The sequence below is a fragment of the Zalophus californianus genome, chromosome 7 (genome assembly GCF_009762305.2).
Source record: "Zalophus californianus isolate mZalCal1 chromosome 7, mZalCal1.pri.v2, whole genome shotgun sequence".
In the NCBI taxonomy this organism is placed as follows: domain Eukaryota; kingdom Metazoa; phylum Chordata; class Mammalia; order Carnivora; family Otariidae; genus Zalophus; species Zalophus californianus.
In genome coordinates, this window is record NC_045601.1 from 143,360,652 (window position 1) to 143,388,041 (window position 27,390).

A 27,390-nucleotide genomic window follows, 5' to 3' on the forward strand; every position below is an offset into this window, starting at 1 on the left:
CCAGATCTTTCCTAATTCCTTAGCTGGAGAATTTTCATTTTGTCAGGAAACACTGCATTCATAATCATCTACTTTTCTTAACCTGCTTAAGGGCTAGAAGGATGTTCTTCATTACTGAGACTTTAGATGATAAGGTGGCATACCTTTTCTGTAAAGGGCCAGATAGTAAATATTTTAGGGCTTTATGGGGCAGAGAGTCACTGTTGCAATTATGCGCCGCTGCTGGTGTAGATTGAAAGCAGCTCCAGACAGTACGTGATTGAATGAGTGTGACTGTGTTCTAATAAAACTTTATTTACAAAAATACGCACTGTGGGCTCTGGTTTGCTCATGCCTGCTCAGCATGAGTAGCCTCTCACGTGGGATGTAGATACCCAAAGAAAAATGCAAGATGAGCTACCAAAGAATAGAAAAATGATGAGCTTCTATTTATGTTCATTGTTAACTCATTTTAAAATTTCTATTTTTGTTTTGTAATATGTAATACTATTACTATTATAGTATTTCGTATATAATAATTATGAAGAAATTAGGGAGTTCTCAAAATTTTTTTTTAATTTTTTTTTTTTTTTGCAATGGGCTTAGTAACAGTGGGCATCACTGCTCTAGATGTCCTCTTTCCTACTAGTGCCTAAATACTTAGACTTTTTTTTTTAAGATTTTATTCATTTATTTGACAGAGAAAGACACAGCGAGAGCAGGAACACAGCAGGGGGAGTGGGAGAGGGAGAAGCAGGCTTCCCACTGAGCAGGGAGCCCGATGCGGGGCTCGATCCCAGGACCCTGGGGTCATGACCGGAGCCACAGGCAGATGCTTAACCATCTGAGCCACCCAGGCGCCCCTAAACACTGACTTTTTCAGAATTCTGTCTTTCTCTCAATCTTCAAAGTTTATCCTCTTTTTCTGGAGGATGTAATTTGTCTCCATGATTCTTACTATTAAAATTAGCACCAGTTTCTATATAAAGAGGTTACTCTCAGTCTTATTCGATGGCCTGTATTAATAGTATTTTGCCAATCAAGTTACAACCAAGTATATTGGGTGAACATCTGTGTTTATTAGAAGTGGGAGCATGCTTATCTATGAAGGAAATCTGCACTTACTGGCCGTAGTTTGGTAGGATTCATAGTGGTACAATCTGAGTGTGTGATATGGGTCAGTCTCTGAGTTTGAGAGGTCTTACAAGAATGTTGGTGACTCTCTCATTTGGGTGTGAATTATGGAGAGGAGAACAGAGGAATTGGACAGATTGCAGGTGCCATGCGTTGAGCTGGCATTTGTCAGCAAATAGGGGCCGTGCTTCTCATATGCTTTGATGGGTTTTCCCACAGTGGCTCCATGTTTCTCTATGTGAAAATAATTCCCGATTGGCTGTCGTTCAAAGCTCTATCTTTTCATTTCATTCTTTCTTGTATTTAGTCATCATAGTTAGAAACATCCCTTCTTAAGAGTCCCTAAAGCCATTAGTGATCCTGGAATGGAAGTTCCACGAGGGCTGGGCTGTGTCTGTCTCATTCCTGCTGTCTGATGTGATGCTCTTTGGTCAAACCAGTGGCTCAGAATAAAGGATTTTCAAGGGAAACTGAACTCCTCTAGGGGAGCAGATCATTATCCTGGGAGGTTGAGGGGATTTTTTTTTTAAAGATTTTATTTTATTTTATTTAAAGATTCTATTTATTTGACAGAGAGAACAGGGAGAGCGAGCATGAGTGATGGGGTGGGGCAGAGGGAGAGGGAGAAGCAGACTCCCTGCTGAGCAGGGAGCCTGACTTGGGGCTCCATCCCTGTCCCTGTATCTTCAGCCACCTCACTAAAGTCTTAAGGGGCCCACCTAGGAGCTTCAAGGGAAATTTATAAGCAACTTGAATGCTGTGATCAATGACTAACTAAAAGGCTGTATCACAACCGAATGTAGGACCAGACACCCTGTTGTTGCTGAATAAGCATTCAGGGCTGAGGATGACGGGGCGCCTGCTAGATCCATCCGGTTACTTCCTGGAGAAGAATAGCAATTGGGAAGTACTTGGGAAAATGCCCACTCGTTATTTATAACTTCCAAAACTTTATTTAAGTATATTCTCGAAATTTATTCTGATTCAGATATCACTGGTGGGTCAGAAAGAGGCATAGCTTGAAAAAGGCTTTGTCGTACATTTCTCATGGGATCTCTCAAAGGCCCGTGAGCCGCCAAGTTAAAAGTGTAATTAGACTGTAATTCAGAGTGGCGGAGAGTGATGAGGGTGTGGAGGTGGTGGTGCCGAGGCGGAGAGACTCTAGCTTTAAATACATCCATTTTTCTTGTTCCCAGGAGACTTTTAAGAGGAGCTAATCTCATCAATCCTCTAAAGACTCAACGACACGCATCACTGAATTTAAACTTGACTCCTGAGAGCCCAGCCAGCAGCTCATTCCCTTCAGACTCATATTTTCGTGTTTTCATATTTCTTACTCATCAAAGTGACATTCTTGAGCCTGACACTTTGGGGAAAAGTTTTGAGTGGGTTAATGTTTGTCAAGGTTGTCCCGAGGGCATTGTTGTAATTCTTTCCTTATCTAGACTCTTTCTCTTTATTTCCACTCTCATTTCGAAAGGAAGAAGTGCCGTTTGGAGTGTGGAGTCAGCTGTGAATAGCAATGGACTCTGATGTACAAGTTGATGATATTTTGGGGAACATGAAGAAAACAGAACTTGTTTTTCTTTCTTTTTTTGTTTTTTAACATTTTATTCACTTATTTGAGAGAGAGAGGATGAGCAGGGAGAGGGGCAGAGGGCAGAGGGAGAGAGAGAGAGAGAGAAGCAGATTCCCCGCTGAGCAGAAGCCCGATGAGGGGCTCGATCCCAGGACCCTGGGATCATGACCTGAGCCGAAGGCAGACGCGTAACCGACTGAGGCACTCAGGTGCCCCTAGTAGAACTTGTTTTGTTTATTTCATTTTATTTGTGTGTCTGTATGTGTTTTATATTGAAGGTAATATATTGGGATAGTGGTGTGGTGCATGTATATCATTTACAGATAAACACAGATTTGGGGGAGGTTTGTGCTCAAAATATTTTTCAGTTAAGAGTGAATGATCAAAAAATTTAGAGATCATCTGTTTAGGATTCTGGTCATGTCCTCATCGGTGAAGTATTTCAGGTTGTCACGTACCTTACAGAGTTGGCGAGTGGTCCAACTAATCATTTAATAATAGATGAGACATGCCTCTATATAGATTAGAGTAACAGGAAGGAATAGCTAATCCATGACATTTGAAAGTTCTTAAAGCCCTCCAACTTCCATTTTCAAACTGGATATGAAGGAGAAAAGTCTAAGTTATCCCCAGAAAAGCTCTCAAATGAATATGTCTGGAAGATACTGCTGTGGTTCGGGGTCTTACCACCCTTTCCGCGAGAGTGCACGTTCCGTCGTGCACATGCAGGAAGCGTGCACCGTGGCAAGAGCACATTCTTGCATGAAACACCTCCTTTGAGCCTCTGAATGCTTGTGAGGTTTATTTGGGGGAAATCTTTACTCCTGTGGTGTACGGATATACTACAAGTAATTACCATGCTGTTCACGGGATTATTGCTCTTTACCTGTGTGCTTTTCCCACATTGTGGATTATGAGGCTTGCCAGACATCCTTCAAATCTGTCAGTTTATTTTTATTCTTTACCACCCTTTTGGAGCATTTCACAGTCTCTCTAAAAATCCCAGTGTTTTTGCAGTTTCAGAGAGGAGGAGGCAGGCAGGGACAAGTGAGTAAGGAGGGAAATTTGGCCCCAAAATAATAACTGAAAAAATTAAATTCTTAAGAAGTCCTACAGATCAGAAGGATGAGGTTTGACAACTGCTAATTCAACAGGATATCTAGATTTAGCAAAGAATTTCCTAAGTGACTTAGACCCTCAGTCACTTGCCAACCTCTTTGTTTTTGCAAGTTAACTTTTTAAAAATAGCTCCCCAAAATTAGCAGCTTAAGTCTGATGTCCCAAACAGCAAGAGCACTGTCAGTATTTGAGAAGTCACCCCAGGGTATGTCTTAGTCCTGACTTTCCAAATACGAACGAAGTGAGTGGTTGAATGTGATGGAAAAGGTTTGGAGTCTGATCTAAAATCCTACGGCTGCACCGCCCTGGATTCCCTGAAGAGGAGGTTGAAGATTCTGGGGGACACAGAAGACAGGAGACTCAGTGAGATTGTAGTACAGGTTAGGACAGCGGGTTGGTGAGTCCCACTGCTTGGGCTTGAGACCTGGCTCTGCCCAGACTAGCACTGTGTGATCAGGCAGCGCTCAAACTTCTCCATGTCCTCGGGGTTTCCATCTGTAAAACAAGGTGAATCATAATGCCTCCCTCTTGGAGTTATTGTGAGACTCTGTGGATTAATATGTCTAAAACATTTTGTGCTGGTACATTAAAAAAAAAGTTTAAATAAATGCTTGCTGCTTAAAAAAAAGATTTTATTTATTTTAGTGAGAGACGGTGAGCAGGGGGAGGGGCAGAGGGAGAGAGAGAAAATCTCAAGCAGACTCCCTGCTGAGCGTGGAGCCTGACATGGCGCTCAGTCTCAGGACCCTGGAGATCATGACCTGAGTCGAAATCAAGAATCAGATGCTTAACCAACTGAACCACCCAGGCGCCCTGCGTGCTACTTTTATATCCTAAAAGACTTGCCTCCTTTTAAAATAAATACCTATATCAAGTGGCCAGTTTTCTTTTTTTTTTTTAAGTTTTTTTTTTTAAGATTTTATTTATTTATTTGAAAGAGAGAGAATGAGAGATAGCATGAGAGGAAGAGGGTCAGAGGGAGAAGCAGACTTCCTGCCGAGCAGGGAGTCCGATGTGGGACTCGATCCCGGGACTCCAGGATCATGACCTGAGCCGAAGGCAGTCGCTTAACCAACTGAGCCACCCAGGCGCCCAAGTGGCCAGTTTTCTTAATTAAAAGGAAAAGAGTTAGAGATACAAAATCCCTACATGACAGAAAATTTTGCATTTCCAGAGGCTGGTTCGTGATCTTTTCTGTGATGCTGCTCTTATATTGTTAGCTTTATGATGACATTTTCTTCTGGAAAGGTATAAGTGAAAAACTTGGTTCTTTTGAATTTTAAGGGAAGGTTTGGATCACTCAGCGTTGCCAACTGAGATGAGAAGTAAGGATCTCAGCTTGTATTACAAATCCCAACCTGTGGCTGGATTAACAACCATAACCACAAGGAGCAACCCTATGTATAATACATTTATATAAAAGGTTAGGGAATATTAACTGTGTCATCTCTTCCCACACAGTGTAAGAAAAGATTCTGCCCTGTGGCTCTAAAGGTTAATAACATCAGATCTTCTCAGGATTTGGAGTCTTAAACATTTTTGCTCCCATTTTAAGGAAAGGTAGAAGTATCCTATGGAAATGGCAAGAGAATACTGTGTTGCCATGTTGCCAGGACTCAGGAGAGGGTTCCCTGAACTGTAAGCTCTTCAAGGATGACTTTACTCTTCAGATCAAAAGTCAAGTGGCAATTAAGAGTCTCTTAGGAGATCAAAGCTAAATCCAGTGGGATATACAGTCAATGTCATGGACTGATGGTAAAAAGCTGTTACCCTGTGAAAATCGGTCAAGATGACAAGCATTGGTGTTTGGAAACCTTTCTGCATTATATAATATAATGCCTGCAGGGCTTAGTGAAAACAGGAGAAGGGGCTGGTTCTGGCTGGCACAGGCCCCACCAGGGGAGTGCAGGGAGCTCTTTGCAGCGAGGTGATATCAGCACAGCTGCTGGGGGCCCCGCGCGAATGCCAAATTGGCTATTTATCCTGGGTTTGCTGATTTGCTTACTTATTACTGTGTTCTAAGAAAGCCATCCGGCAAAATGAACTCTCAGGAATCAAATTATTGACGTGCGGTCTTGTGTTTTTTCTTTTGGGGTGAGATGCACCGGTTTTGGTCATGATTGGTGATAGTTTGTTATAGTTAGGCAGAGTCTCCCGGAACTTTGGTCTCTGTGTCGTGGCTGTCCTGGTGGCTTGGACGGTCCGAGAGGAACAGATTCGAGGAATCCCGAATGAGCCTTGGTTCAGACCTTGGCTTTTCTCTAAAGTGTTTTCTGAAGTGCTTTCTGGATGCTTGCTTCTCAGACTGAAAGCTCCCCATTCTCCGCACAGTCCAGCCAGGGTGTGAGAGGTTTCAGACCTGAGAACCGAGGTTTGACCTGCTGTTATGTGCAGCTGTAGCTCATTTACTTTGGTTTCTGTTTTGTGTTCTAATGTGTGAACATTCCACCATTTATCCATTCTGCAGGTGGTTGGATATTTGGGTTAGCTTCATGACCCTTTTGAGCAATGCTGCTAAGGCTATTCTTAGTGTTGATTGTGGAGAGAAAAGTGTGCAGTAGTGTGCCAGAATGCAAATAGTGATAAAGTCAACCACTCTATCCACCACTTAGGTCAAGAGATGGGCTGTTGCCTCTCCTAAGAAGACCTGCATGAATCCATTTTCCTTTGTGGTTCCCCCTGCGCCCCTCCCCCACCTGGTTGTAATAATTATTCTAACAGTCCTTGTGTTTCTTTATGGTTTCATCATAAAAGCATGCATATTTCAGTTGGGGTTGCAGTAGCTCTTTAATGAGTTTAGGAAAAATTATTTATTTTGTCTTGGCTCCTGTTCTAGCCTCGCTCCAGAAGCCACTTTCTGTCTGCCTCGGGCTTCTGCTGTTATCTTGGATACATCTTGCCTGCATAATGGAAACTGTCACCTTCCTCTGATACGTCCTACCTACTTTGCTGAAGTTGTTAACCTCCTGAAACATTTCTCTGCTTCAAAGCTTTTTATGGTCACCCTGTCTATGGTCCTGTTTCTGGTGCTGTAACTTTCAAGGCTGGTTTCTGGACACTTAAGTGTTCTGTTTGTTTACTGCTGTATGCAAACCACTCCAGACTGAATGGCCTACAGCATGAGTGGTCACTTTCAGGTACCTGTCTCGGTTCTGGGCTCGATGGGGCTCTGCTAGGCGGATTTTGCTTGTGCTCTTCCCAACCCTTACGGTCAGATGGGGGCTGGCTCCGGAGCCGTCTGAAGGTTTCCTCATTCACACGTCTGGTGGCTGCTGCTGTCTGCTGGAACACTTCCACGTGGCCTTCCCATGTGGCCCGGATCTTCTCAGGGCAAGGCAGCTGGATTCCACGGGTGAGCGTGTCAAGAGAGGGAGCTGAGCAGAAGCCATATTATTGCCTTTGCCCTGGAAGTCCCACAGCATCAGAGGAAGACATCCATGTTGTCTCCCGTGTCTGACAATATGGAATACAGCCGTTATAAACAATAATATGTAAGTTTTTGTGTAAGGACAAGTTTTTATTTCTCTTGGTTGAGTACGTAGGATTGAGACTGCTGGGTCTTATGGTAAGTGTATGTTAAACGTAGGCACTGTCGGACTGTTTTCCACCTCGACTGTGCTATTGCATTCCCCTCAGCAACGTATGAGGGTTTGTATGAGGGTTTCAGTTGCTCGGCATCCTTGCCAGCCCTTGTTAGTTTTTTTTTTTGTTTTTTGTTTTTTTAATTTTAGCAATTCAGTAAGTTTATAGCGGCATCTCCTTTTGGCTTTAAACTGCATTTCTTTAATGGCTAATAATTTCAAACATCCTTTTTTTTTTTGAAAGATCTCTTTTTTCTTTTAAAGATTTATTTATTTATTTGAGAGAGAGAGTGAGTACACAGAGGGAGAGAGAAGCAGACTCCTCACTGAGCAGGGAGCCCGATGCGGGGCTCGATCCCAGGACCCTGGGATCATGACCTGAACCAAAGGCAGGCACTTAATCGACTGAGCCACCCAGGCGCCCCTCAAATGTCTTTTTATATACTTTTTTGCCATTGATATATCTTATCTGATGAAACTGTCTTGTTTAGGTCTTTTTGCCTGTTTTTAAAAATTGGGTTGTTTCTTATTACTGACCTCCAAGAGCCAGCATTTACCTCAGCACGGGGCTTGTCTTACCCTTCTCTTAACAGATCTTTGGCAGAGCAAAGACGGTTGATTTAGGTGAAGTCCGATTTATCCATTTTTCCCTTTTATGGATCATGCTTTTGGCGTCAGATATAAAAACTCTTTGACTAAGCCATTCCTTGCTCTGTTGACCATTTCTTCTCCTAGATTCTCTACCTCTAGCTGTGGAGTTTGCTCTGCCTTTTCAGGGTGTTTGCAGTTCGTATGTAGAGACGATGCTGCCCCACCCCCTGTGTCAGTGCAAAGCCTGGTTCTATTAGTGATGTGCTCTTCACTTCCTGCCAACGACTTCATTATGACAAAAGCCAGCTGTGCTCCCAATCAGGTGACAGGCTAGAACACATAATAAAGAGGTTCTGAAGTGTAGTAGCTACTTGACATTAAATCGACAGAAGGAGAGAAGCCGAGAATGCTTTGCTCTAGTTTCTGAATGGAGAAGTACAGGGAACACTCTTGGACTAAGCGTGTGAGAAGCCGGCATTTGCCCCCAGAGAAGCAACAAACTGTCACCACATCCCAGGGAGAGTGTTCACTCTTGCACGTGGTCGGGGGGCAGGGGGGGGAGCGGTAAAGGGAGTGTAAAACCACCATGGCAAGAATTGCTGTTCGTCCTAATCTGAATTCTAAAACGTAAGCAAAATTAATAAAGAGGCTGTTCGGTAGGGCAGGGGGCCTGTGGAACGAGGTGACTGAGACTAGTAATTCCTTTGTGTTGTTTTTCTCCCCTACCTGTGGGACTCCTTTCTCCCATTTATTTATTTATTTAATATTTTATTTATTTATTTGTAAGAGAGAGAGGGAGAGAGCGCACAAGTAGGGGGAGAAGCAGAGGGAGAGGGAGAAGCTGACTCAACTGCTCAGCAGGGAGCCCGACGCAGGACTCGATCCCAGGACCCCGGATCATGTAGTTGAATGAGATGGTCTTTGTAGCTTGCCCGCCATGGGGCCTGGGACCAGAAGTTATGAAATAATGTGAATTTCACCTCTCTTTCCACCTTCTGCCTTTCTTTTCTATTTCAGTAAAAATTTGAGTATTTGCTGTGTGTCCTGCCATGCGGGTGAAACTGATTATGGTCTCACTGAAGCCAGACAACCGAAATAGAGTTGGTTTTCAAAGAACTTACAACCTGGGAAGGGGCGGGGGAGACAGATGTTGAATACCAAATATTATCCAAGGCCGAGTAAAATTAATGCTAAACAGAGATGCAAACAGGGTGCTGGCTGGGGTGACCTAGGTAGGGGACTCCTAGAGGATGTGTAATGTACGCATCGCAGGATCATTGGATTCTCGTAGCCGAACACAGCAGTAAAAGACAACTTCTGACTGTGACATTGTCTGGTATGTTTGGTGTGTAGTAAACCATCTGCCTTTTGACCTGAGGGTGAGTGAGGGGCATGTTGTAGCAGGTCAGGCTGGATAAATAGAGTGCAGACAGGTCTCTGATGCAAGTAGCTGCCCTCCATCCATGGCTGAAGAATGTGTGTGAAGCATGAGACAAAAACACACCCGGGCTAGCTCATGTGTGTGATCAGTACAAGGAACTACAAGAAAGTACCAGAGGGGTCGTAGGATGCTGGCTAAGCATCGGGAATCCATTCAGGGTCACTTATCTGCAAGGCTAGACAGTGTCCTTGCTTGCAATATAAACTCAACTAGAGAACACAGTTGACTCTTAACAGTGGGAGGGTGGGGGCTGGGGCAGTGATCTCCCCTCACAGTCGAAAATCCAAGTATAGCCTTTCACTCCCGAAAAATGTTAAGTACTCATAGCCTCACGTTGACCAGAAGCTTTACCGATAACATAAACATGTAACACACACTTTGTTATGTGTACAGGTATTATATACTGTATTCTCACAATAAAGTAAGCTTAGAGGAAAGAAAATGTTACTGAGGAAATCATAAGGAAGAGAAAAATAAATTTAGAGTGCTATACTTTTTTTTATTAAAAAGAAACTCATGCGGTTCAAACCGGTATTGTTCCAGGTTAAACTGTATATGACATTCTTGATGGTTAAAGAAATCAGACTCATTAACATAGAAGGAGGAGTACAGTTTCTCCTAGAGCAAGGAGGTTCCCTGGGCAAATGCTGCTACTAGTCTCTTTTCCTTTACGTATAGACATTAGGGGCCCTAGAGGTCGTTTAAATTCAGCTTTTCGGAATTCTGCTTCCATCATACTGAAGGTCTGTCCCAGAGAATTGTTGTCTCGTGGTTGAAGTAGTTTTAGTGGGATGTTGTGTTTGTAAATAAAAGCTAACAAGTGAACTTGGATGTCGTGGGTTGAGAATAAAGCACCAATAAGGCTCTGGTAAGAGGGCTTTCAATGGATGTTGTTATTTCTGCTTCTAGGGACCTAATCCCCATCATTGCTGCTCTGGAGTACAATCAGTGGTTCACAAAGCTATCTTCTAAGGATCTGAAACTGGTAAGTAAGTGAAGATGTTGCAAATGTTGCTTACTTCTGCTGAGTTTCAAAAGCCTGATAATTATCAAAAAACATTTGTTTTTCTACTCATCTGGCGAGCTGTGTACATGCTTTTTTCTTGAGGAGATGTATTTTCCTGTAAATGATCTGTATACCATTTTACCAAGTTGGTAATGTGAGATGCTCCAGGGAAGTACTTCCTCATGTTTTCAGCTGCTTCAGGCAATTTTAGATAATGAACAGAGAGACACATTTAGCAGAGCCTCAGTACACACACATGCTGTTGGCAAAAACTATTAAAGTTACGTTTGCACAGCTGCAAATAGCAGCAGACTTGATGTTTCTATCCTGCATTCCATCTCCACAAAGCTTCCCTTCCTAAGAATTTGGGAAAACATTATCAGGTAGAGTTGGTCTGCTGGAGTGATAATAGTTAACATTAATTTTCTAGAGGAGTTTTTGGCAGATTTATATGTCAGCAAAATGAAATTGAAAGTGAGATATTAGTTTTCATAAGGTATGGGGGAGCCAAATTTTTGGTCTCTTTTACTAGTGGAAGTGAGGTGCTTTGTTGGGGATTTTTTGCAAGTTAAGAGCAGCCGTATGGGCAGACGCTTAAATATATGTTAGCTTTCTGCTACTTCATTTTAGGACAGGAAATAATCTAGAGGTGGTTTTATTGGCGACTCTGCATTCAAGCCTCCAGCTTTCAGAGGTCATGGAAACTGGAGGCTTAACGATTTTCATAGTGAAGAGGTAGGATTTTGATGGAGGCAAGGGATCTGTAGAAAATGGAGGGTGGAGGTTTGCTAGTGGACAGGCTGCTGGTTCTCCAAACCTGGCTGGGGTGTGAGCGGCTTAAGGTATTATTAGTATGGGCATGGACTGAGCTCATTTGGGGCCCACTAAGAGCCAGTGTGGTACAGGAAAGAGTGTGGGCTTGGAAACAAACCTGGGTCTCAGATTCTGGCTCCTATGGCAAGGCTGTGGGACCTTAGGGAAGTTACTTGACATCCCAGGGCCTCACCTTCCTATTACTGAGAGTTAATTGGAGTTCATGTCTTATTCATCTCTGTCCAGTGCTTACCAGAGTATATTGGCTCATGATAGCTATTCCATAAAAATTGGTTTAATAAATAGGTGTCACATTAGTTTGTTGAATGAATGAATGGACATAGCAGTATAGCTAATTTGCAGGATATTGAGATGAGTAAATCATGTATATAGAAATGCTAACATAGTACCTGACATATTGTAGGCATTTCTTGCTATTATTTTTATATCATCAAATACTTGGTAGCAAGTATGGGAATGTGAGTTATGGAAACTGTATCAGCTACACAGGGGGAGGATCTGCACTCAGTGAGGGTGGAGCTAGGCATGGCGGGGAGCCAGGTGAACTCCCAGGGAATGGACAGGACGCCATGATGGGAGGGAGACCCGGCAACAGAAGCCTCTCAATTGCTGCCGTTTGCAGGACTGAGCCCGCAGAGATGACAGGCAGGAGAGGGGAGCCATTCGAGGAATGAGAAGTAGATTAGCTCAGTGATTGTAGGATCAGGGAGAACAATGCTTCTCTACCAGGTCAGTTGACCTGGCTCATTGAAACCTCCGTATAAGTTCATGACTTTGAAAATGGGGCACAGGACTGCTCTGCGGAGGGGCTGCCTATCCCACTTTTGGAAATTGTGCCAACTCACGATTACAGGAATGCGTCCTGGCCATAGGGGCTGCCCTTCTATCATTGTTTCTCCCGGGCATGATCTCTGCAGTTGCCTTAGATGTTTAGGCAAGAAATTATGCACCTCATCATTTCAGTTCTGGAACACGAAGCACGTAGGTACTCAGATGCTTCCTTGGATGTCCTGGGATGATGAAAGGAAGTGTAGTGACAGGATTTGAGGGCTGCCCTTACTGCTTTCCTAGTAACTAAGATTTAAGCACAAAAATACCTATGTGTATATTTTTAACATTTGGTATTTTAAAATGAAGAATAGTCTTTGGGATATCACTCTTCAGTCTTCAAAAAGAATAGCAGTTTTTCATGTTCTTCACCCAACGTTAAAAATAACTGATACTTGCCCCTTAGATGGGGATGGCAAGATGCAACCTCGGAACCTTTTCTGATCCTCAGCTTCGGGGCACTACGCTAATGGTCATGTGCTACTTGCCATCTAGGTTTGGGGGGTGTGTAGCTCTTTACAAATTTCATCACTATACTATTCTTCAGTGCAGAAAACAATTCTTCTCATGTACTTGGGCACTTAATAAAAAGTAGCAAAATTAACGTAAACATGAATGACGTGTTCTACCTCTCCCCCTACAAACGTTTTAAACAAAAGTTGGACATATTTTTGTACATTTTCTGTAATAAATTTTTATTATAGTAACGATACCCCATAGGTAAATGAAAGCCCTGCTTTGGAAAATTGTTTTTCTGGATACTCTGTAAGGTAGCTCAGGAAAGATAAGGATATACCATGGATTGTTTTTGGAAATTAAGATAATCCCTGCAAAAGCATTGTCTAAGCAGTGACTTTTTATCATGCCAGCACAGAGTAGGGTCAGTACCCCTGGTTGTGTATTATAAGACAAGAATTACACTGATAAGGGGTCACCATTTTGAAAATCACCACCATCGGCGTAATGTAAATCGCAGGCATTGGGTCAAGTGGAATTAATTTTCCTCTTCCTTCATCAGTCTGTGGGACACATCAGAAACTCCCGGACTGTGTGAAAGCTACATTGTAGACTGAATGAAATCGGGCAGCACATGAGAATCACAAGTGCCTTAGATGCTGTGGGACTTGTGTGTTTCCAAGTGAGGTTTTCTAAAGGATATTCACTAGCGAATTTTTGTTACATTTCAGACTATTGCAGTGATGGCTGATCCAGTTGAATATATGTGATCTGATGAATGAAAGAATTGTAATTTTTTTGTGGTATTTTAGGAAAAGAAACTGCTTTGATTATAGTATGCCATGGTACACACGATTTTCTCCTTCCCCCCCTCCCTCCGTCCCTCCTTCCTGCATTTCTTTCTTTTCTTTTCCTTCCTTCCTTCCTTCCTTCCTTCCTTCCTTCCTTCCTTCCTTCCTTCCTTCCGTCCTTCCTTCCTTCCCCCATCCCTCCCTCCCTCCCTCCCTCTCTCCCTTTCCCCTCCTCTCTTCTTCTCTTCCTCTCCCTCCTCCCTCCCTTCCTTCCTTCCTTCTATATCATAAAGGGTTTAAATAGACCCTAAGTTGTGATTAGATTTTAAAATCACTTTTTAATGTAGAAATAATTTTAAAATCAGGAGCCACCTTAAATTAGTATTGGGATAAAGCAGAAACATAAACAAATTAAAAAACATTAATATGTAAAATTAAAAAAAAATTTGTACACTTCCGCCACCAGGATACAACTCTTCATTTTTCCTAGCACCCTCAAGCCTTGCACTATCTACATCAGCCATTTCAGTTGTGATTTTTATTAAACACTTCATTTTAATTTTGCATTTTCATATAATATTATATCCTAAGCACTTAAAATATTTAGACAGATACAACTTTACAACTACTTAATTTAAGAAAAACAATGTTTATTAACATGAGAGAGCACTTATTGAATTCTTATTGGGTTGTTTCCCCTTTATTTTAGAGAATACTAGCAGGAACGTCGTAATAGTTTTTTATGTACATATGTATTTATTTATCGGAGTGAGAGAGCACAAGAAGGGGCAGAGGCAGAGGGAGAAGCAGGCTTCCCACCGAGCAGGGAGCCCGATGCGGGGCTCGATCCCAGGACCCCGGGATCATGACCTGAGCCCAAGGCAGACGCTTAACGACTGAGCCACCCAGGCGCCCCTAAGGAACGTCGTAATAGTTAACGTTTATCAAGTGCTTATTCAGCCACCCTTTTAAAGTACATGACATCTTTGAACCTTAACTTTCTTATCTATGAAACGGGAATAATACTTAGCAGTTTTATGATAAAATACACACAAAGGGCTTAGCTTGGGGCCTAGCGCAACACAAGAGCTCAGCAAAGGGATTGTCACTAGGAACCTTAACATCGTTAGCAACACTAAGTCTTTTGTTCTTACGCTGGAGGTCACATTCTTTGGGAATTCCTTTTGGTTTTCCCAAGATTGGGATCTGCCTCTGAGTGCCGACAGCACTACTGAAATGGCCTTTTAACGATTCCGTTGTAATTGTCTGTTTTCTTGTCTCAGTGACCTGCTGGATGGTATACTCTTAAAGGCAGGGACTTTCTGTCCTTGCTTGTTGTTGTATCCCCAGGACCTTCATTGTGATGGTGCATAGTGGTAGAGGCCGGGTCAGGTTTTGTCCAATGAATTACTGCATGAAAATGTGGTTTATTTAATTAAAACTTTGCATCTGCATGGATTTGTGACAACAGAGTGAGATTGCCTTGAGACTTAGGGCATGGTCACACAGTGTCTTCTCTTACAGTCCACCGATGTCTGTGAACAGATCTTGAGAGTGGTGAGTAGGTCCAGTCGGCTGGAGGAGTTGGTGTTGGAAAACGCCGGCTCAGAACGTGAGTATGAATGTACGAATATGTGGCTTAAAAGCTTCCTGCCATTTCCTCTAAAATTAATATATAGGTTTTTTTTTTTTTTAAAGAGATTGAGGCACTCACATATAAAGTATAATGTTTTCGCTTAAAAAAAAAAATAAAGGATCCCTGTGCTCCCCATCATCACAAAGATCAAGGATTTTATAACATCCTCTGTGGTCTGGTCACTGGATGTTTTCAGGGGAGCCCGGAATGGTGGTTAGGACAGTGGGTCCTGAGCCAGATGCCTTATGGCCTTGGGCGAATTGCTGCACTTCTGAGCCTCACTCTCTTTATCTTTAAGATGGAGAACACAATAGCACCTACCTTATAGAATGATGGCTGTGAGAAGTAAATTTATGTAAAATCCTTAGAAAAGTAGCTTTCATATTATAGATGCTCTGTGTTAGCTCTTAGGAATATCATTCATGGTAGTCCTGATAATAACATATTTCCCATTTTGCTTAGATCTGTTTTATGTGTTTCTCTCTCTTTCCAAATCCATACTTAACCTTGTTCAGTAGTTGGGAATGGCTCGGTCGGCAGTGCCCAAGCCTCACGTGCAGTTCAAATCTGCCAGAACAAAGACTTTACTGCTCCTAAGTGAGGGGGGTTGACAGCTTCATAATCATAGCACTTAGTGTGTTATTTTAAGTACAACATACCTAAAATAGTGATTTTGAATTTTTGTTAAAACATAATGGTAGCAATCGTAGCCTTTAAACTCAATAATTAGGGCAATCAGTTTTGCATTTGTGAGTATTGTGCGAAGTGAGATAGGGTGAACAGCCGATTGCCGTTTCCATGAGAAGCAGGTTCAGTTCAGGATTTTTTTTTAAGTTATGGAGGGACTAAGTAATACTATTTTAAAGGGGCAATTATATATTTTCTTTTTGCTTTTGAATGAGGTTTTGGCTAATGAAAATGAACCACATTTTGGCTATGGGTTTACAGATTTCTCTAATGAGGATATTACTTAGACTTGTGTATACAGACTAGATAGGGTGTTAACGAATGTATGGTAAGTAGATTAATATTGTAAAGAAAGGTTTTCTTTTTTCAGATTTCACTCTAGCTTTTCTAGCTGTCAAACTTTTATTTGAGCAGTATTGCATTTTGTGTTCTTTAATCTTACTGTTTTGTTTACTTGCAGAGATTTTGCCCAAAAACTGGCCAGTGCTCTAGCGCATAATCCCAACTCAGGACTCCACACAATTAACCTTGCTGGCAACCCACTGGAGGATCGAGGTATTGTAGCAATTCATGTGATCACTGAGGCCAGAATTGTAAGAGCATTCGGCAATTTTTGTGTGGCCACCCCCAGGGAATGGCGTCAAGCTCACTTCTAATTATTTAATAAATGCTACTGATGCTTTGCTGGCTTCTAGGTTTTTCTACCCTTTGATGAAAATGCTGGTGCTAAAATTCATTCTCTAATCAACTTCTTCTGAAGAGATACAAACAGAATGGAGGATATTATTTTTAAACTGCCGTATTAGTTCTTTATGACTGCGTAACAAATTACCGTCCACACGGCAGGGATGTGTTACCGGACAGTTTCCTTCGGTCGGTAGCCTGGGCGCAGGTTCGCTGGGCTGTCTACTCAGTCTCTCGAGACTGAAGTCAAGTTGTCAGCTGCGGCTGTGATCTTGTGTGACCTGATGTATTCAAGCTTGCTGGTTGTTGGCAGAATGAATGTCCTTGGGTCTGTAGGACAGAGGTCGTATATTCTCACTGCCTCTCATCGGGGACCACTCCCAGCACCTGGTCTGTGCTCAGGTCCTTACCACACAGCCTGTCCTCTCACTACGTCCCAGTTTGTTTTGTGCTTGAGGCAGTAAGGAGCATGTCTCTTGGATACTTACCTCTCTTTTAATTAGAGCACCTGATTAGGTCAGGCCCACCCAGGACAGTCTCCCCTTTTAATGAACTCAAAGTCAACTGAATAGTAGCACAGTCCCATTAGTGATGTGTCATATGCTCGTCAGTCTGCCCCACACACTCAAGGAAATTATACAGGGCATGTATACTGGGGGAAGGAATCTTGGGGATCATCTCACTATTCTGTGTACCACATGTATCTTTTAATATTTAACAAGATTTGAACATGGGGATTGGGAGAAAATGAAGGACTGGAGTTCACGATGAGGCAGAAGAAGGTTTCGTTGAAAGTGTGTGGGCAAAGGGCAGAGTCAGTAGGTTTAGAATGTGAAACTTTAAACATTTGAATTCTCAGTAGGGGAACGTTGGTGGATGTGGCTTAAGAAGAAATAGCTTTATCTCTAGAGAGAATATTTTGTTTTCATTATCTGTTGCAAATGTTTTCTAGCATTGTTGAATAAAAGCCTTTCATCTTGTAATGTTATATATTTGATGAGGATTAAACTGAGCTGAAGGTACTGATAGAGACAGTTCTGCTTTGTGTTCCTGACAGAGAGACTGTTCTTCATTGAAAAGGATACCCACCCATGTGGTATTCAAGCCAAAAATAAAGAGCAATTTCCTAGCATATAAAGTAGTGAATCTAAAAGAAGTTTGAGACTGAATTAGAAAACTAGATCACATGAAAATCATCCTCATGGAATCAACCACAGCTGAAAATCGTGGATGCATATCCCTGAAATAGGAGTTTCTTTGGGGGTATAGGAATTTCTTTAGGAAAAACTGATGTTGTCTCTATTAGCCAACTGCTAGAAAGTGATGAATATGACAAGTGGAAATATACACGGAGATTACCTTTTATAGATAGGACGGCAGTTTCTGCTTTGTTTTTTAAAATGGGAGGGACCCAAACATATTCATCTACTGACTGGACAGACTCAGTGGAGGGAGGTAGGTGCTGGAGGCAAATCCTTAAGGATGTAAACCCAGAATGCAGTAGGCCAGGGGATGGGAAACGCAAACTCACACCACAGTGAGATACCACTTCACAACCAGTATGGGTATGATCAAAATAAGTGTTGGAGAGGACGTGGGAAATGGGGACACAGGCCTTACTGGTGCGAATGTAAAATGGTGCAGCCACTTTGCAAACCGGTTAGACAGTTTCTTAAAAAGCCAAACACAAATTGGGGTGCTTGGGTGGTGCAGTCGGTGAAGCATCCGACTCTTGGTTTTGGCTCAGCTCGTGGTCTCGGGGTTGTGGAGTCGAGCCCCGAGTTGGGCTCTGTGCTCTGTACGGAGTCTGCTTCAGACACTCTCTCCCTCTCCCTCTGCCCCTCCTTCTCCCCCCTACCCCCACATGTGCGCGCATGCTCTCTCTCTCTCTCTCAAATAAATAAATCTTAAAAAAAAAAAAAAATAAAGCTAAACACAGATTTGCCACACACCAGCAGTTGCACTCCTAGGTATCACTGAAGATGAATGGAGCCTACGTTCACACACAGACGTGTGAATGAATGTTTACAGCAGGAGTCTTCATAGTAGCCAAACCGTGGAGACCGAACCGTGGAGGCAGATGAAGGGCTGATCCACACTACGACGTGGTGGGACTTCAGAAACCTTATGGCAGGTGAAAGAAGCCAGACCTGCAAGACCACACAGTTTGAGTTTGGGAGCTTGGAAGGAAGTGTGAGGCCCTTTGTCTCATCTGTTGTGAACCTCGTGTGCTCTGAGGGGCAGCCGTAGTGGACCCTCAGACGCTTCCCTCAGACCCTCGTCTTTGGTTTAAACTTCTTTGCTGGTTCTTGCTTCGTTCTGGTGCATTCTAATTAGATGCAGACATTTCTCCTCCACCCGCTTCCTTTTCGTCCCTGCTCCCTGTTCCTCATCCCCCCCCCAGCATCCTCAGACCTTGGACGTAATCAGTATTTCGTTTATGTTGAATTTGATTTCATCTTAATTCTCTTCTGTAGCTTTTTAATTGCATTGAACATCATGGCAAAGTTGAGAGAGATTTCTTTTCTGTCAGAACATGGGCTCAAAGAGGATGTTTCCAGGCTTTCGTTCTCCACATTCCTACCTCTGAGACCTAATTTGATGTCTTTTCATCTCCCTGCAGTCCATTCACAGGAGCTAAAATCCCAGATCATTACAAGGATATTTTCCTCAACATTGTGTGCACATACTGACTCTCCAATACGGTGTCTGCTCACCTACACTCAGTTTTTGACACTCCTGAAAATGTTTTCTCAAGCTGAGACTTTCCTCGTTCCAGCCCCTTCTAGATTCATTCACTGATATATTTGCCAGTGTTCTTGGACAACTGCCAACACCCATATTTCCTACCTTCACTCTTGAGGCTGAGCCTCCTGAACACAAATTCTGTATAGGTTTTATTTATTTAAAAAAAATTTTTTTTTAAAATTCAGGCTAAATATCTGAAGATGTTTGGTAGTTTTTCTGCTTATGGATGGAAATTCCACAAGAAATCCAACTAAGTGTAAAATATTTGTAAGAATTTCAATCCAGGCAGAATATTTCATGATCTTTGTTTCTAAGCTGTTCAGTGACTGTATTTTATGTTTGAAAACAGTAAAAAGCGTGGGGAAAGAATTTATAATTGAATCGTAGGGTATATAAAAGAGCAAGGAAACTCAAGGAAACACAAGACCATTTAGCAGCCCAGAATTCTGAGGAATTTCAACACCAAATGGAATTTGATTTTGTACTTGAACCATTCACTCAGGGACTTACTTGGAAACTCTCAGAGAGCAGGTTTGGCTCCTTGCTTTGTGATATGAATGTTAATGCAGCAAATTCCTGTTATTTACTGCTCAGTCTCCTTGTCACACTTCTGAACAAAGGACAGACAGCCTTCTATTGTCGAGGGGCTCGTGGGGAAGGAGGTTAAGGTATGAATTAGTAAGCAGGGTGTAGTGTGTATGAGCGGTGGTGCAGGTGTTGGGTGCCCTGCTTTCTCTCTCGTGCAGAAGAGACACATAGGCAGGGAAAAGACCACACACATGCACAAGCTCTTCTTCTTCTGGTTGGGGGTCCAAGGCTGTTCCCTGGCTTGCTCTCGGAGCTCTGTCCTGATGTGTTTTCAGATTGCAGGTCAAGACCCATTAGCAGGTCATGAGATCAGTTTCATAGCTCTTGACAAGCATTTGAACAAAGAAGAGGAATGGGACGCCTGGGTGTCTCCCTCGGTCATCGGCCAACTCTCCATCTCGGCTCAGGTCTTGATCTCACAGTGGTGAGTTCAAGCTCCCGCGTTAGGCTTTGTGCTGGGTGTGGAGCCTACTTTAAACAAAAAAAAAAAAAAGGGAAGAAGAAGGAGTAGAACAGAATAGAAAATATCGGGGGCACCTGGGTGGCTCAGTCAGTTAAGTATCTGCCTTCAGCTCAGGTCATGATCCCAGGGTCCTGGGATCGAGTCCTGCCTCGGGCTCCCTCCTTAGCGGGCGGGGGGTCTGCTTCTCCCTCTGCCCCCGTTCCCCAATCGTGCTCACTCTCACTCTCAAATTAATAAAATCTTTTTAAAAAAGAATAGAAAATATCAGAGTGCATTTGTTTGGGAAAACTTTGGTTTTACTTTCCTAATACGTTTGTGTGTACGTATTTTTGTACGAGGTTCCTTCACTGTGATGTCAAATCTGTTTCTTTATGTGGGTCGCGGTAGAAAAGGCTTAAGAATCTCTGCTCCAGCTCAACTTGGTCCACTTTCTGTGCTCGATCCTCAGGCTGCCCCAGTGTTGGAACCACAGTGTTCTCGGTCACTTCCTTGTGACTAACCCTTTGGATCCGGCATGACTTTTTGGATAATAGTTGAGTATTTTTGGAGAATGCCGCTCTCCCCTCTCTCTGCTCCTTCCACATGCTTGGCTTCCTTAACCCTACCAGCCCCTGTTCTCTCCTTCCCAGTCGTCCTTCCCCGTTCCCCTTGTTTTTATGGTCTCAGCCTTGTCAGGAATGTCTGTCCATTTCCTCCCCTCACTTTGTTCTAAGTTGGATTATTTTGTTTAAAGATGATTTAGAATGCTGTCTCAGAATGTTTTTCTTTTGGAAATGTTGACCTGAAGTACCCAGATTTTTTTTTTTTTTTCTGACCATCTGGTTTGATCTCAATAAGACAAGAGAAACAAATTCTAGAATTGCCGCTTAACTTTTTTTTGGTGCTTTCTGTCTTTCATATCTGCCAACGTGTACCAGTGGGTTCTGGAGTCAAAATACTCAAGTTCAGTTCTGGGCTTTGCCACTTTCTAGTTGAGTTTCCTGGGACAAGTTACCTAACTTCTGCGTTTGTTTCCTCATCTTTATTTTTTAAATTTTAATTCTAGTAGAATTAACATATAGTGTTATATTAGTTTCAAGTGTGCAATACAGTGATTAAACAATTCTATACATTACTCAGTGCTCAGAAAGCTACAGGGACTCTAGTTTGTTCATCTTTAAAATAATAATAGTACTGACCACATAAAGGTGTTCTCAGGACTAAATGAGATAATACACAGAAAAGGACAAGAAGAGCCTGTCACATGCTGTGCACTCAGTCAGTGTAAGCTTTCACTACCTTGTTTGATTCATACAATAGCCTTGTGGAGTAAAATCATGCAAATGTTACTCTCTTTTTGTGAATGAGGAAGCTGTGTGTTTACATGATTTGGACACAGCTTGCAGAGGCCTACCTGAGATCTCTTGTTGAGGCTTCTGTCTAGGATTTCCCAACTATCAGCCAACCAATCCATCGGTCAGTCAATCCTCCTGTGGTTGTGATTTTCTGCTTTGGCTCTCTAGATTTCCTTGGGAAGTGGAAGGAAAGGATTTTATGCCTGCTTTTTGAAAAACATTGCCTTATTCCATAGCACGTCAGTAAATTTTTTTAATTGCTCTAATATTTCAAGATACCAGGTTTGGGTGTAACAGCTCTAAAACAGAAGGTTCTTTTCTTCAGAGTCATGATTTCAACCGTATTTAATTGATATTTTTAAGGTGACACAGGATAAAACAATTTTTAAAAACTGCCTACCTTTGGATTTTAGGGCATTCGAAAGTTTGGTGTGCTGACTCCATTTTTTTCCACTGGTCTTTTTTTTTTCCTTTAATTTTATTTTATTATGTTATGTTAATCACCATACATTACATCGTTAGTTTTTGATGTAGTGTTCCATGATTCATTGTTTGCATATAACACCCAGTGCTCCATTTAGTACGTGCCTTCTTTAATACCCACCACCAAGCTAACCCGTCCCTCCACCCCCAGCCCCTAGAATCCTCGGTTTGATTCTCAGAGTTCATAGTCTCTCATGGTTCATCTCCCCCTCCAATTTCCTGTGTGTTTACATGATTTGTAACCCTGAAGTACCCAGATTTTTTTTTAAATGTAACATCATTCTTCCCTTCCTGCTATCTTCTTCTTTTTTTTTTTTTTTTTAACATATAATGTATTATTTGTTTCAGAGGTACAGGTCTGTGATTCAACAGTATTACACAGTTCACAGCGCTCACCATAGCACATACCCTCCCCAATGTCTATAACCCAGCCACCCCATCCCTCCCACCCCCCACCACTCTAGCAACCCTCAGTTTGTTTCCAGAGATTAAGAATTCCTCATATCAGCGAGGTCATATGATACTTGTCTTTCTCTGATTGACTTATTTCGCTCAGCATAACACCCTCCAGTTCCATCCACGTCATTGTAATTGGCAAGATCTCATTCCTTTTGATGGCTGCATAATATTCCATTGTGCATATATACCACATCTTCTTTATACATTCATCTGTCGTTGGACATCTTGGCTCTTTCCACAGTTTGGCTATTGTGGACATTGGTGCTATAAACATTGCGGTGCACGTACCCCTTTGGATCCCTACATTTGTATCTTTGGGGTAAATACCCAGTAGTCCACTGGTCTTTTTGTTCCTATATTCCTCATTCTTGAATCTTTTCTTCTCAGCCTTATTTTTGAAATGGAAATGTCCCACCAGATTTTGTTTATTCACATTTCTTAGTGTGTCTGAACTTTCCAGAGAAGCCATAGAAATTAGAGAAATCTGAAGATTTTAACTGTTACCTATGTTCCGACACCCACCATGTTCAAATCTATATGCTTTCTAACAGAAAAGAAAGATGCCTTTTGTTTACCCACATCCTGTTGCTAGAACCATGTGCAGAATTTTAAGCTGTTGATATTGATGCCTTCAGTTAACAAGGACCTCCTTAAACCTCTTTGTCTAGCTTGTGTATCATACTGGATTGTCGAATATCCAAGTGTTAGAATTTTATGTGATGTTATCATAGGCTTTTAAATTCATGCATGATTAATAGGTTAAATGTGCAATGTCAAATTTCATTTCTTTGTAAGTTAACATCAGATGGCAAATTATACTACTAAACATTTTGTAATTACTTTTTTTATTAGGCATAAATATTTTGAAGCCGAGGAAGCCATAATAGTTTTGTTTTGAAAGGAGAAATAAAAACTAAACCATTTTTCCTTCTAGATTGGACACATACTTAAATAAAAATCACAAGAAGGGTAATCCATTTAGTAAAGTCTCCAAAGGAAAGCGTCTAGTGATAAATTCTGTTTTAATTCACAGCTCTGAAGGCTATGTTTTGCTTTATTTTGGGGGCAGAATTAAAGAGTTTTGGCCAAAAGTTAAAAAGTCTTTTCTTAGCCTTTGTAGGGAGATGTTTTCTCGATGATCGGTTTTTTTCCCTGGCAGTATTGAGTAAATGGCTCCAGAAAGTACCAGGCAGGTTAATTTTTTTGGTTTTTTTTTTTTTTTTTTGAGATTTTGGCTGCCAGCCACTGTCAATTTATTCATGTTGCCAAGACCGCGTTTCTAAAGTCTGCCAGAAAGGAAAAGGACCCTTTGTGTAATAATCTGTTACCTTTTCTCAAAGATCAGCAAAAGTATGCAATCACAATGATGTACACCTGAAACCAAGAGGATACTCAATGTCAATTATACTGTGACGAAAAAAATCAATTTAGTGCTTTTATTTAAGAAAAAATGAACAGTACTGACCCCATTTATGCCTTTTATTGTGTTAGCACTTAGGAAGCGTGTTTCTTTAAAGAAGAAATGTAATATATTTATGGCTTGTGGATGCCTAGGAAATCAAAATATTTTGTCAAGAAAGAAAGAAACTAAATAGTTTCGTCGGAAATTTGGTAAAAAGTACTTGAAACAGACTGTCTTGTGTCTGTGTCTTTAGTCCACTTTACTTTTTATCCTCTCTACGTTTTTCCCACTTTTTTTCTTTGAAGTAAATTATCAAGCATGACTTTATTCATTTTTATTCTAACTCAGGAGCTTCGCTTTTTATTATTTCATTTATGGTGTGATCATTCAATTTCCAGAGAAAAATAGTGCTGGGTTGTTCACTCCTTTTTGTCTTCCTTCCTTGTTTAAAGATAGTTGATGATCAAGGAAGGAAGGAATGCGTGGGTGTTGTCACCAGCGTCATTAAATAATTGTTCCATTCTAGCCTTACATCTGGTTATAGGCATTTATGGTTTTATGTGGTGTATGTAACAGGTATGTCTGACACAAAAGAAATTAGTGAAAATGTAAAAATTGTCATTTTCTCAACAAAGCTAAACAACTCAAGTCAATCTGAGCACAACAAATTTGAGGTTGAGTGGTAGGTTTTAACTTTGATCTAACAGATTTTCAGCATAATTTGAAGACATGGGTTATAGGTTTGGGGATTTTTTTTTTTTAAACATTGTCATAACATATGCTTTGCTAGGAAAAACACGATATAAAAGAATTGGTCCAGAGTAGGCAGTGATAACTCATCAAAACTCAAAAGCGAGAATCTGGTATCCTTCCCAATTCCATACCTAAGTTTTGAAAAAGATTTATTTATTTTTTTTAAAGCAGCTCTAGGTTCACAGCAAAATTGAGAGGAAGATAAAGAGATTTCCCGTATCCTTCCTGCCCCCACCGAGGTACAGCCTTCCTCACTATCAGTGACCCCCACCCGAGGGGTACACTTATGACCGTTGATGAACCTACACGGACACCTCATCATCACCCCAAGTCCATAGTTTTCATTAGGATTCACTCTTGGTGTACATTCTACAGGTCCGGACAAATGCGCAGTGACACATAAGCACCCTCTTAGTATCATAGGGGATTTTCACTGTCCTAAAAATCGTCCGCTGCCTATTCATCCCTCTTCCGCTCCCAACCCCCTCATCCTCCAACCCTGGCAATCACTGATCTTTCTGCTGTCTCCATAGTTTTGACTTTCCAAGAATTTCATATAGTTTTTAACTCCCTTGGATAAGTACCAAGGAGTGTAATTGCTGGATCACATGTTAATGTATGTTAACTTTTGTAAGAAGCCACCAGACTGTCTTCCAAAGTGGCTGTGCTACTTTGCATTCCCACCAGCCATGAATGAGAGGTCCTGTTGTGAGAGTCCCTTGCCACCATTTGATGTTGCCCCTGTTCTAGATTTTGGCCATCCTCATAGGTGGGTAGTGGTATCTTGTTGTTACATAATTTGCATTTGCTTGAGGACATAGGGTGTGGAGCATTTTTTCATATGTTTATTTGCCATCTGTGTATTTTCTTTGCTGAGAGTTTTGTTAAGGTCTTTGGCTTTTTTTCAGTTGGCTTGTTTATTGTTGAATTTTAAGAGTTCTTTGTATATTTTGAGTATCAGTCCTTGCAAACATTTCCTCCCAGTTCGTGGCTTGCCTTCTCATTCTCTTGACATTGCCTTTTGTAGAACAGAACATTTTAATTTTAATGAAGTCCAGCTTATCAGTTATGTCTTTCATGGATCGTGCCTTTGGTGTTCTGTCTAAAAAGGCATCACCATACCATGGCCATCTCCATTTTTCTCCTCTATTATCTCCCATGCCTAAATTTTTAGAAGTAAAATTTTTCATTGAAGTATAATGTACGTTCAGAAAACTTCACAAATACCAAGTTTATGTCTTCTTGGAGTTTTACCAAGTGAACACTCACCAAAATCACTACCGAGCTCGAGACAAGAATGTTACCAGCGCTGGGGCGCCTGGGTGGCTCAGTTGGTTAAGCGACTGCCTTCGGCTCAGGTCATGATCCTGGAGTCCCAGGATCGAGTCACACATCGGGCTCCCTGCTCAGCAGGGAGTCTGCTTCTCCCTCTGACCCTCTTCCCTCTCGCGCTATCTCTCATTCTCTTTCTCTCAAATAAATAAATAAAATCTTTAAAAAAAAAAAAGTTAAAAAAAAAAGAATGTTATCAGCACTTTACAATCTTCCCTAATGTTTTGCTCTAGTGATTTTCACCCTTGCCCTCTACCACCCAGAAAACATAATTACTATTCTGACTTCTGTTATGATAGGTTAGCTTTATTCTTGAACTTCATAAATAATAGCATTATATAGTGTATACTCTTTTATATTTGGCAACTTTTGCTTTAACTTGTGGAGAGGTTTTTAATAATGGGTTTATTTTCTTGAATAGATAGAAGACTGTTGAGATTATCTATTCTTACGTGAGTTTTGGTAAATTGTATTTTTCATAAGGAAATCTGTCCGTTTCTTCGAAAATGATACATTTTGACCTACAGAAAAAAAAATTTTAATACCCCTTAGTTATATCTGCAATGTCTGAAGGAGCTCTACTAGTATTTTTTTTCCATTTCTGATTTTGATAATTTGTTCCTTCTCTTTCTCTTTCTTTTTCTTTTTTTTTTAAACAGCGTTGCTGGGGCTTATTAATGTTATTAGTGTTTTTGAAGAACAGGATTTGTTAAATTTACTTATTTATTGGATGCTTTCTATTTAATAGATTTCTTCCCTTTGTTATCTTTTTTTCCCTCTCCTGTTTATGCGGATGGAGTGGGGATTAATTTGCTGCTTTTCTTTCAGATATCTTGAGATGGATACTTAGATAATTAGTTTCCAGCTTTTTTCAATTAACATAAGTATTTAGGACTATAGATTTCACTCTAAGCATGGCTCTAATTGTATCCCTAAAATGTTGATACCATAGTTTTAAAAAACTTAAATAGTATTTTTTGGACGCCTGGGTGGCTCAGTCGGTTAAGCGTCTGCCTTCGGCTCAGATCATGGTCTCAGGGTCGCGGGATCGAGCACCACATCGGGCTCCCTGTTCAGCGGGGAGCCTGCTTCTCCCTCTGCTGCTCCCCCTGCTTGTGCTCTCTCTCTCTCTGACAAATAAATAAAATCTTTTAAAAAAAATCAATAAATAAAATTTAAATAAAAATATTTTTAAGATTTCCATTGTGATTTTTCTTTTGGGGGAGCTCATTTGTTATTTGGAAATACATTGCTTATGTTCTAATGATTTGGGGATTTTCAAATTCTCTTTTTGCTACAATTCCTATATTAATTGCATATAGTGGTAGCAATTGGAGAATATGCTTTGTGTAATTTCACAGCAGTTAAGGAACATCCTCTGTATTACTTGTTGAGACTTGCTTTTTGGCTCAGCCTATTGTCACTTTTGGTAAATAAAGGCTCCATGTGTACTTTGAAGACATATGTTCTTCAGTTATTACG

The 27,390-nt window shown here is 41.3% G+C and overlaps 1 protein-coding gene across 1 annotated transcript in view; it reads left to right on the top strand.

Moving 5' to 3' along the window:
* Positions 1-27,390, top strand: part of CARMIL1 (capping protein regulator and myosin 1 linker 1) — a 314,559-nt gene that overhangs the window by 146,586 nt on the left and 140,583 nt on the right. Inside the window, exons 9-11 of the mRNA XM_035728384.1 lie at positions 10,334-10,409; positions 14,864-14,955; positions 16,123-16,217. Of these exons, the coding sequence (XP_035584277.1) occupies positions 10,334-10,409; positions 14,864-14,955; positions 16,123-16,217 (263 nt within the window). The remainder of the gene's footprint in view (positions 1-10,333; positions 10,410-14,863; positions 14,956-16,122; positions 16,218-27,390) is intronic.